Source organism: Anolis carolinensis, chromosome 2, assembly GCF_035594765.1.
Source record: "Anolis carolinensis isolate JA03-04 chromosome 2, rAnoCar3.1.pri, whole genome shotgun sequence".
Classification (NCBI taxonomy): Eukaryota; Metazoa; Chordata; class Lepidosauria; order Squamata; family Dactyloidae; genus Anolis; species Anolis carolinensis.
In genome coordinates, this window is record NC_085842.1 from 85,150,779 (window position 1) to 85,163,032 (window position 12,254).

The 12,254-nt window shown below is 38.5% G+C and overlaps 1 protein-coding gene across 3 annotated transcripts in view; it reads right to left on the minus strand.

Annotated features, from left to right (window-relative positions):
* The window catches only part of sema3f (semaphorin 3F), a 179,497-nt gene that overhangs the window by 54,524 nt on the left and 112,719 nt on the right, over positions 1-12,254 (minus strand). For all 3 annotated transcript variants that reach the window (XM_062970107.1, XM_062970105.1, XM_062970106.1), the window contains exon 3: positions 2,625-2,785. In XM_062970107.1, the coding sequence (XP_062826177.1) occupies positions 2,625-2,785 (161 nt within the window). The remainder of the gene's footprint in view (positions 1-2,624; positions 2,786-12,254) is intronic.

Below are 12,254 nucleotides of genomic sequence, written 5' to 3' on the forward strand. Positions count from 1 at the left end.
CCGCAGACTCCTCCAAGGTCATGTGGGATGACTACATAGAGCAGCGTTACCTTCCCGCCGGAGCAGTACCTATTGATGCACTCACATTTGCATGTTTTCGAACTTCTGGGTTGGCAGAAGCTGGGGCTAACAGTGGGGGCTCTCTCCGCTCCCCCAATTCAAACCTGTGGCCTTTCGGTCCAGAAGTTCAGCAGCTCAGCGCTTTAACACGCTGCGCCATCAGGGGATATTATTTCCTAAAGGTTGTGAATATACAATATTTCTGATTGGTTTTTTTGTTTGTTGGAGGCAAGTATGAATGCTGCAATTAGGAAAAATGATTAGGATGTAATGGCCTTGCAGCTTTAAAGCCTGGCTGTTTCCTCCCTGAGTGAATTTTTTGTTGGGAGGTGTTTTGTTGGGAGGTGTTAGCTGGCCCTGATTTTTTCCTGTCTGGAATTCCCTTGTTTTCAGAGTGGTGTTGTTTGCGATATTTTATGTGCTTCTACTGTCTGTGGCCCTGAGAAAACAGAGGATTTTCCAGACTTTGATGATGGGAATACCTTGTTGGGAGGTGTTAGCTGGCCCCGATTGTTTCCTGTCTGGAATTCCCCTGTTTATTTACTGTCCTGGTTTTAGAGATTATATTGTTCTGCATTATTCTATCCCAGTAATTATTTCATATTAAAGAAGAATCTCACTTATCCAACATTCGCTTATACAATGTTCTGGATTATCCAACGCAGTCTGCCTTTTCATAATCAATGTTTTTGTAGTCAGTGTTTTAAATTCATTGTGATATTTTAGTGGTAAATTTGTAAATACAGTACAGTAGAGTCTCACTTATCCAACATAAACGGGCCGGCAGAACGTTGGATAAGTGAATATGTTGGATAATGAGGAATTAAGGATAACCCTATTAAACATCAAATTAAGTTATGATTTTACAAATTAAGCACCAAAACATCATGTTAGACAACAAATTTGTCAGAAAAAGTAGTTCAGTACACAGTAATGCTATATAGTAATTACTGTATTTATGAATTTAGCACCAAAATATCACGATATATTGAAAGCATGGACTACAAAAATGCGTTGAATAATCCAGAACGTTGGATAAGCGAGACTCTACTGTAAATACTACATAGCATTACTGCGCATGGAACTACTTTTTCCTGTCAAATTTGTTGTATAATAGGATGTTTTGGTGCTTAATTTGTATAACGATTACCTAATTTGATGTTTAATTGGCTTTTCCTGAATCCCTTCTTATTATCCAACATATTCACTTATCCTGCCGGCCTGTTTACGTTGGATAAGTGAGACTCTACTGTATATTTCTAATCTTATATTATCTGCTTAGAACTGGATTATATGAGGCCCCTTCTTCACAGCTGTATAAAATGCACACGGAAGTGGATTATATGGCAGTGTGGAGTCAAGATAATCCAGTGCAAAGCAGATAATATAAGATTATAAATGGGTTATATAGCTGTGTTGAAGGGCCTGGAGTCTACACTGCCATATAATCCAGTGCAAATTAGATAATCTGTGGAAGAAGTCTAAGTGAGGCCTAAATCTGCCTGTCCCCTAACTGAAACCTGGCTGTCCCTTGGTTGCTAGGCAACCAAGTGGGCAGAGATTAGCCCTCTAAACTGGCAGCAATTGGATAAAAAAAATTATTGCTCTCCCTCTAATTAGGACTTTATTTTTTTTTTGTTGTATCAACCTTGAGGCGTGGATGATGGGTTGTGTTGTCAAATTTTGAGGTTGGGGGGCCTGTACTTTTGTTGTTTTGTGAATTGCCGTGATGCCATCACTCTTTTATATATATAGATTATTGGTCTTATGTTTGACTGTTACAGAAAGGGAAGTTTGGCTTATTGGATACATGTGTACAACTGCCTAAAAGCAGTAAATATCATTCTTTAGACAGATTTGCAGTTCAGCTTGTAGTATTTGTGCCTTTTTCTTTTTTGTGTGTAATTTTTCTTTTTATACATTTGTCTGTGAGTTGTTAGTGTTTATTTTAAGGTTTTTTTCTAAGTTCATTTAGTGTTCATGGTGTTAGTAATTTACGGTATTACTAGGCTGTTTTCAACAGTGTTTTGTGCATTTTTAATATATGAAAATGTCAATAAAATCCTTTATTAAAGAAATAAAAGAAATAAAACCTTATCATATATAAAAAGACAAAATAACAATTTTTGAAAAAGTCATAGAGTGAAATGGCTCAGGAATGATCAGCTTCGCTAGATACGCTCCAGGCATTATGCTAGCATTCTTCAGTCTTGTGTGCTCTAGGCACTTTGGGTTTCTGTTCACTACAGCTCCAGTTGGAATGGATAATGATCTGGGGAATGCTGGGAGTTGTTTTCCAAAACATTCAGAGGACACTGTGCTGTAGAAAGCCCCATGGAATAACAGGCAACATGACCACTTTCACACAGTCATTGCAGGAGCAACAGATATGGTCACGCTGTAAATGCCAGGCAATCCAATCCAAGCTCAGTGCAGAGAATTTTAGAGAAATATTTATTGGCTACTAAATTGAATTCTTCCCCAACCCTCAAAGTAATGCAAATCCCCCCTCCCTGCAAAATGACTATTCCCTGCTTCTGGCAAAATATGATAAATGTTCTTACAATCAGGGGCTCCCGGTTGATATCGTGGAGATCCAGTGAGAGGATGTAGTCTTTGCTTCCCACATACATGCGGTCATGATCTTCATCCTTTAGCAGGATGCGATAGTCTGTTGAGTTGAGAAGGAAATTGAAGAAGTGGGCAGTGCCGGTGGCTTTGAGCTCTGAGGGAAGAAATACAAGAAAAGAGAGGTATTAGTTGGCTCCTGCTCTGGTCTTTTCTTGGTTCCGCATGTATTCTTCTGAATGTGATTTGGAAGCAACCACCAAGCTCCCAAAAAGCTGGAACACATTTGGCTCATGAATGCAGCATAATACAGGCATGTAGCCTGCACTTTCTTATTCCAAAAGATGACTCATCAGACTCCATCAGTACACCATTATGTATCTAAAACAAGTCAAAGGGAAGGGATTCAGGTACACAGATATCATTCCGTCAGACGTCAGGCACGTGGGAGAAAAAAAACCACTTGCACTTAGTTTCCTATTTCAATAACAAAGGTTTAACCATAACCACAACTTACTCGTTTTGTGACGCAACTGTAATGTTTAGTTTCTGTTACCATTACAGAGGTATAGCCGCAACAAATGGTAGAGGAGGAATATCACATAGCTCAATTGGTGGCTCGTGCTTGTCTTATGCTTCTGAATAAAATAAAAATACAGACTTGAACTACTGCTGATTAAGAACTCAATGCTCCTTTCCTGTTTAGGAATTATAGAAGAATTCACTTCTTTGATTATGAAGCCACTGCTTTCTTCACTCACAGACAGTGTGAAACTGCTAAAAGGATTTAAAATCCATTAGTACAGTTATTAGCACAGTACTACTATCTTCATACACATAATCAGCAAGTGTCTGTTCTGTCTGTTTTCATCAAAAGACTCTAGAGTTTGATTAGTTTATCAACACTAAAAAGGTTCATTCAGCAAACTCACTGGCAGTTACTGTGTGGTTTAAATTTAGCACCAGTTGGCCATAGACATCTAAATTCCTTCTAATCTGCCCAAGAACCAGCTGCTTATGATAAAGTCTCTCTGACATCAGAGCATCTATGATAATAACTGCCAATGGAGGATGGGCTCTACAGCTTGCACTTACATTTTAAGGCAGTAAGAGAGCTGTTCAGCCAATAAAATACCAAGAATGGGCAGGCCAGAAAGTGTGAGACAAAAAATGCATGTATACTATAGACTTAATGCAGTTTGACACCACCTTACCTGCCATGGTTCAAAACGATGGAATTATAGGACTTGTCTGGAAGGACCCTTAGTTGAGTGAGACACCTGCACTATTTGACAGAGAAAGCTAAAGATCTCACAAAACTACAACTTCCATTCTTCCATATTACAAAGCCATGGCAGTTAAAGTGATGTCAAACTCTATACTGTTGGATGAACTAACAATCTTTGTATGCACATTTGAAATGGTTTGGAGTCTGCATGTTCTGTGTAACCTAACTCTCTTGCATTGCTGAGTTTTATGGCTCTCATTTAGAATTTGCATGTGGGGTTGGGGGGGGGGGCTTTGCAATGAGGTACGTGATTGTAAGTCACATAGGCGCAGTCCTTTGAACTCAAAAGAAGGTATAAAAGGAAGGGAAATCCTTTGTCTCTTGTTTATTTGGTATTTACCCTACTTCGCATGGAGTGGCCATCTTCCGCGCATTTTGGGCAATGTAATTTTGCATGCCACGAGGTCTGCTTTGGCCTCATCCTTTTTACTATACTTTGGATTGTATTTTTGATATACCTGCAACCAAGCTTTACCTGTGTGATTTCCCATTCATGCAAGTGTCCATGAGTAAACTACTTTTTATTACATCATCAGAGATGTAATTATTGCTTTTGTGGCATTTCCAACACATGCTTTTAATGGGGTGCTGATGATCAGTAGTTAAGAGAAGGCTTTCAACTGTGCTTGTATTATTTTGTTGTGTACCTGCTCAGCCTCCCACTGTGTGTATGTGTTTTTTTTTGTTTTTTTTTAAACCCTCTGCTTTAGGTAATGCTTTAAGGAAGTTTAGCCATTTCAAACTACTTGGTTCTTTGCTCCAGTCAAGCGACTGAGCTCTTCCATGTCTTAAGCATTTTCATAATAAAACACATACTGTGGATGTGCCCCAAGAAAAGGCTGCAAGAGGAGAAATCCAAGACAAAGAAGCAAGCCTAGCACTACTGGGGGAAATATCAAACAATCAGAAAAGTATGCTTTCTAGATTAAAAGATTGCAGGCACATGTTATCTTGGACCTGCTTTATTCAGAACAGGTTTGGATAACAATCAGGTGCATCACTGCACTTATATTTCTTTTTGTACATTTTTACTATCTTCAAGTTACATTAAGGATATTGTTCCATGAGACAAAGAGGAATTTGAGCAATGATTAGTAATCAATTCTAGATTATTACTGTTGGATTGAGATGAAGACAAATGGAAACACAATAAGAATCCATTGTTTCAGCCAAACAGTGAAACGTCTGAAAACAGTTTGGAATATACTATATATCAGGGGTCTCCAAATTAAGGCCTGGGGGCTGGATGCGGCCCTCCGAGGTCATTTACCTGGCCCCCGCCCTCAGTTTTATAATATAATATATTGTATATACATATAATATTGATAATAATATTATAATGTAATACAATATAACACTAATAATAATACCATATAATAATATTAATTATATATTCTATATTACATATAATATTACTAATAATATTACAGTATAGTGGTATAGTTCAATATAGTAATATATAATGCTAATATTGTGCTATGCTAATAATATAATATATTGTATGTACATATAATTTGTAAGCCACTCTGAGTCCCCTTTGGGGTGAGAAGGGTGTGATACAAATGTAGTAAATAAATGCAGTAAATAAATAATAAATAAATTTTAGACTTAGGCTCACCCAAAGTCTGAAATGACTTGAAGGCACACAACAACAACAACCCTAATTAACATGACTATCTCATTGGCCAGAAGCAGGACCACACTTCCCATTGAAATCCTGATAAATGTATGTTGGTTAAAATTGTTTTTATTTTTAAATATTGTATTGTTCTTTCATTGTTGTTGTTGTTGTTGTTGTTGTTGTTGCTTTTGCACTACAAATAAGACATATGCAGTGTGCATCGGAATTTGTTTGTATTTTTTTCGAATGATAATCCGGCCCCTCAACAGTCTGAAGGATTGTGGACCGGCCCTTGGCTTAAAAAGTTTGAGGACCCCTGCTATATATGGTAAAATTAGTAAGTCTAGATTTAGGCATAGAACACAGAGAAAATAATAATAAATATCATAAGCCTTTTCTTCATTTTTTGAAATATTTATTCAAAACATAGCATAGATCTGTTCCAGTTTTGAGTGAAATGTGCAAGTAAAGGCAATGTGTCTACATAACTGTATTTGTGTTATGGAATACCTCTTTGTTCTTTCCTTCTTTTGCATTTTTGGGGAAAGTGTTAAATTTACCTATACTGTCTTAAGAGCTTTAAATGACTGATTAAAAAATAATAACATGAAGTTAGTATTATCCAATTTCAGGAACCAAAAAGAAGAGAAGCTATATAAGGGGCTGGGCTGTGGCGTAGGCTGGTTAGTAGCCAGCTGCAATAATCACTATGACCAAGAGGTCATGAATTCAAGGCCAGCTTGTGTTGAAGTGAGCACCCGACAATTAAAATAAAAATAGCCCTGCTCGTTGTTGACCTAAGCAACCCAAAAGACAGTTGCATCTGTCAAGTAGGAAAATTTAGGGGCCGCTTATGCGGGGAGGCTAATTTAACTGATTTACAACACAGGATGAGGAAGTTACTCCATCAAAAAAGGACTCGTCACAGTGGCTGATGAAGCAGCAACTCCTCCTGTGGCCAGAATTGAGCATACCCTCACAAAGGCAGAAGCTGGGAAGTTAAATTTATTTATTTATTTATTTATTTCTCACATTTATATCCCACCCTTCTCACCCGAAGGGACTCAGGGCGGCATACAGCAATGGCAGCAATTCGATGCCCATATAAAATCAATATCAAACAATGCATAAACAATTAAAACTATTAAAATACAATATAAATTACAATATATAAATTTCAAACATAAAATCAGATCAGTTCATCCTAAAGAAACCTCATGCTTTGTCCGTACTTCAGTCGTGTCATCTTTGCCATTTATTAATTAAATGCCTGGGCACATAGCCATGTTTTTAGGGCTTTTCTGAAGCCCAGCAAGGTTAGAATTTGTCGCATATCTCTTGGGAGGGTGTTCCACAGCCGGGGAGCCACCACCGAGAAGGCCCTGTCCCTCGTTCCCACCTCTGTGTCTGTCTGTGTGTTGTTTGTCTAATGGCATTGAATGTTTTCCATATATATGTACATTGTGATCCGCCCTGGGTCCCCTTCGGGATAAGAAGGGCGGAATATAAATACTTTAAATAAATGTGCTAAATAGATAGTCAATTGTTTGTTCCTTTAAAAAGTCACTGAAGAAGGCCTTCCCAAAATGAGTTGGGCTTTTAAAAAGAATATGCAGTTGACCATGCATTGGCACACACAGCTTGTCTCTCTCTCTCCCCCCCCCCCCACCCCCATTATACGTGCTTTTAGAACTTTCTCTGCTTTTCTATTATCCAGTTTGACCAATAATATAACATCATGCAGCTACATATCATATACCTCTCATAAGCCAAAAACATTTATAACATACATTCTAGAGGGGTTTTTTTGAGCACATGAGAGGCATATGATAACAACTAAAGTTCTTGTTAGAGCCTTGTAAATAAATCCAGAAAAATTACTAGCTGGCTAAGACATTACTAGACTATGTTTCCATGGGACAAAGAGCTCAAACCCTCTTTTTTGTGATCCTCTGAAGAATCTTTTTCTTCTTTATATAGACCATCTTCACAACTAATGTGTTTGCGTTTCCTGTTTTATAATTTGAATGTGAAAGCAACATCAATAATGGTCTGATTTAAAGCGATGTATTCCTGTTCACTATATACCCTGTATTAACATTTACTAAACATGTATCTCATACTCAAAGGCATTCTCAAGATTCATCTTGGCAGACAGTTCACCACCAAATCAGTTCACAATCTTTCCTGGCAAACAGTTTCCTGCATCAATAGGAGTATAAAGTCTAGATTGAGGGAAGTCATATTCCAACACTATCCTGCTTTGGTCAGACATCACCTGGAATCCTGTGTCCAGTTCTAGGCACCACAATTCAAGAGATATATTGACAAGCTGGAATGTGTCCAAAGGACGGCAGACAGAATGATCAAAGGTTTAGAAACCAAGCCCTATGAGGAACAACTTAAGGAGCTGGGCATGTTTAATTTGGAGAAAAGAAGGGTAAGAGGGGACATGATAGAAATGTTTACATAGAATCATAGAAATCAAAGTTGGAAGAGACCTCATGGGCCACCCAGTCCAACCCCCTGCCAAGAAGCAGGAAATTGCATTCAAAGCACCCCCAATGATCTTTTCCAGAATCTTGCCTGATATCAACGTGAGGCTGACTGGACGGTAATTGTTTAGGTTGTTCTTTTTTCCCTTCTTGAAGATAAGGACCACATTCACCCTCCTCAAATCTGCTGGGACTTCTCCCGAGCTCTCAAAGATGATTGCTAGTGGTTCTGAAATAACCTCAGCTAGTTCCTTCAATACTCTTGGATGTAGTTGATCTGGCCCTGGCGACTTGAATTCATTTAGAGTGGCCAGGTGTTCCTGGACAACTTATTTCCCTATTTGGGGTTGGATTTCCCCTAATCCTTCATTCCATGTTGCTGAGATTGAAGATGGCTTTCTTCTTTGTGAGAAGACCGAGGCAAAGAAGGCATTAAGTAATTCTGCCTTTTCCCTTTCCCCTGTCACCACCACCACATCTTCTCCTCGCAGAGGCCCTATTGCCTCCTTGTTCTTCCTTTTTCTACCAACGTAAGCAAAAAACCTTTTTTGTTGTTTTTAATGTCCCTGGCAAGCCTGAGCTCGTTTTGGCTTTAGACTTGCAAACCTTTTCCCTACAGGAGTTAGCTATTTGTTTGAATTCTTCTTTGGTGATTTTCCCCCTATTCCACTTCTTGTGCATGTCTCTTTTGAGTCTTAGCCCGGTTAGAAGTTCTTTGGACATCCATTCTGGCTTCTTCGCACTTGTCTTATTATATATATTTTTTGTTGGCCCTGTTTGCATTTGCGCCTTGAATATTTCACTTTTGAAAAACTCCCATCCATCCTTAACTCCTTTGTCTTTTAGTATTGCCGTCCATGGAAAGGGTGTCACATTAAAGAGGGGGCAAGCTTGTTTCCTAATGCTCTAGAGACCAGGACACGAAGCAATGAATTCAAATTGCAGGAAAAAAGATTTCACCTAAATATTACAAAGAACTGCTTGAGCTGTTCGGCAGTGGAATATGCTGCTGCCTGGGAGTGTGGAATCTCCTTCTCTTGAGGTTTTCAAGCAGAGGTTGGATGGCCATCTTTTGGGCATGCTTTGATTATATGTTCCTGCATGGCAGAATGGGGTGGGACTGGATGGCCCTTGTGATCTCTTCCAACTCTATGATTTCACTGAAAATTGCACAGCAGTCAGAAGGATTTTGTACATATGGACAGCTTAGATTTTTTTGCTGCTTGCCTCCCCATGCCCATTGAGCATTGGCAATTTATTCACACAATTCAGTTATACGCTGGCTACAATGTCTACTGGCTGAGATGTCGGGATATTGACTATTACATTCTAAGAACACAGTTTTGAGCGTGTGCCTAACATCTGGCCTCTAAAACCAAGGGATATTTAAGCTTTTAAATATTTTAGTCGGTTTCTTAGGCCTCAATGGATTTTGTTAAATCATGGCCTGTGCTTTTCTGGCAGACTCAGCCCCCAACTCCCCTCAAATGAATGACAGCAAAGAAAAAGCCATTTTTAAAAGAAGAAACTAACCAACACACTTCAGGGACAGGGAAGTAAAATGAAATTTAGTGGCACATTTCTGGCAGGAGATCAGCATGGATTTCTTATTTCTAATTGTCTAGGAATAGCAATACAAAATGTCTGTCCTATCCTTCAAATATATTGCTGAAATTAAGAAAACTTTGTGGGACTGTAAATAACCAAGTTTGGGTTTTTATGCTAAAGGACTGTGAATTCAGATAATTTCTCTTCAAAACAAATGCTATAGGCTCAGGAATCTTCAGTTCTAGCAGGTCATGCCCGTTCTATTCTGTTCTATTCTATTGTGTTCAATGGTAACAAATCCAAAGTATTCAGGACTTCATAGTGAGTTTATGTCTTATGCACTGGCTTTGTTGGTAGATTCCTGTCTTTTAGTAAAGAACATAACAGATCCTGCTTCCTTGACATTTGTCCACTCTAGTCCATAAAATGGTATGGATCTTTTACACATCTCTTGCCCAGCATATAGCATACAGCATACTACCACTGTGTATGTCTCTCCCCCCATTCCCCCCCCCCCAACAATTTGGATATATCTTTTTTAGGTTGGTCAAAGTCCCCTCAAGAAATTTAATATAGGAACACATCTTTCAAAAAATAAAGAATTCTCCAGAGTGAGTATATTTGGAACCAGTGAACTTTGTGCTAAATTTCTTGAGTGTTTCTTGACTGAGAAAACTCTATTAAATTCATGGAGTAACTATATGTCAACAGGTCACTTGAAGGCATGCACACATATGCACACATACAAGAATCATAAAGAGCTGATGTTTTTAGTTAGCAGCTGACTGAAGAAAATATCAAGAGAAGATGGCCTCTGATTGTGTTCTGTCTTCCTTTTCCAATCCTGACTGAAACCAAGAAGCACATGATGCCAGCTAGCCATTTAGGATGAAAAGAGAGCCAGCAACTGATTTGGATAAGTCAGTGAATGCTGCCCCCACCCACACATAACTGTTACGCTCCTAAAAAACAATTACACACTACTTTCCTTTACCTAAAACAAAAAAAAAGTTTACAACACATACATCAAAACATAGCCATCTAATTTGTTGCTGTTGTTTGCCTTCAAGTCATTTCTGACTTATGGCAATCCTAAGGTGACTTTACCACTGGTCTTTCTAAGTATGGGAGTGTGTGATGTGCTCAACGTCACCCACTGCGTTTTCCTATCCAACTAGGGAACCTGGTCTCCAGAGTTATAATCCGGGACAGAAAATTCCTCACTATATTTTTCACTAGTCTGTAAAATGCATCAGAAGATGTCTTGAGATTTTGGAAACAGTGTCATAATTTAAAAGCTCCCAAATCCAGTCTGAGTGACCACTTCCCATTGCAAGATGTTAGGAAGCAGGGGTGATAACACTGAAACCCTCTGAGGAGGATTCTTACAAATATAGTCGTCTACCTGCATTTAATGTTATATAAGAAAAGTGCCGATGAAAACACAACATAATAAATGTGTCCATCTTTAACATGTCACAAGACTCAGATGTTTTTGCTAGAAGAGATTAACGTAGGGTAATCCTTTGGAAACTATTCCATAAAGTAGTTGTCTTTCATCTACTAAGGATTTTTTCTAAAGCTAGAATGGGAAAAAAACAAGATTCAGCACACACTTTTTTTTTGTTTTTTGTTTTGGGGCTAGTTGCCAGAAAGGCCATGGGGCTTTTGAATATAGAGAACAGCATCACATACAGATGTCTTCAACTAGCATTATTTATTAAAACCTCCTGTAATTCAAAGCAATACCTTACTTTAAAGAAACATAAAACTTAACTGAATAGACTCTGGTTGCTCTAAAGAGGTGACATGAGGCCCAAAGCCTCCTAGTTTCTCTCTCAAGCAGAAAACATTCTTTTATATCCCTCTCACAAGACTTGTTAGCACTGAAGCTTCCTGGGTTTGCCTCTTAAATGAGTTCCCCCATAATAGGAGCAAACCATCACAATCTGTATACTTTAGCTGACTAGCTGTTATGTATTCTCAGCCAGTGTATCTCACGCTATCTGGTGTCAGAGATTGGCAATGTGCCAGGGAACTGTGCCATTTTTATACCCATTGGCAAGGGCAACTGCTTATTTCTTTCCTGAAAACTTTCTGCAGATTAGCAGCCAGTGGTTCATGGACCAGTATCAGTGTATAGACCACCAGTTTGAACAGTACATCTAAACTCTGTTTTGAATCTAACAGAAAAATACAGGGCTATTGTTTTTTATTCTCAAGCCATGCAAAAACTGTTTAACTCCATCTACAAGTCCCATTGCCTTTGATTCCAAGTTTTACGTATCAATACCAGTGTTTCAATTTACAAGTAGGAAACTTACTAAATCATAAGTGCACCCATGACAAATACAATAAAAGACTAAATAAGGTATGATGTTCTCATCAACAGGAAGTCCGACTTACATATGATTTCAAATTACAAATTGGGATGTAACAACAGGAAGCAAGAGGAAATCTACTCCTAGGAAGGGGAATTCACTCCTCTAAGAGGTATCATGGGGAAAATGTCCCTGCTGAAGTTTTATTACCAATCCTTGTTTCCACAACAAGCCAACATTTTCAAAATCTAATTGTCACAAGGACAAAAAATGAGATGAAATCTTCTGAATAGGGGAACAGACAGTAAAACAAGTATTACAGGTGTGTTGACCCCTGTAACCTTTGCTATCCA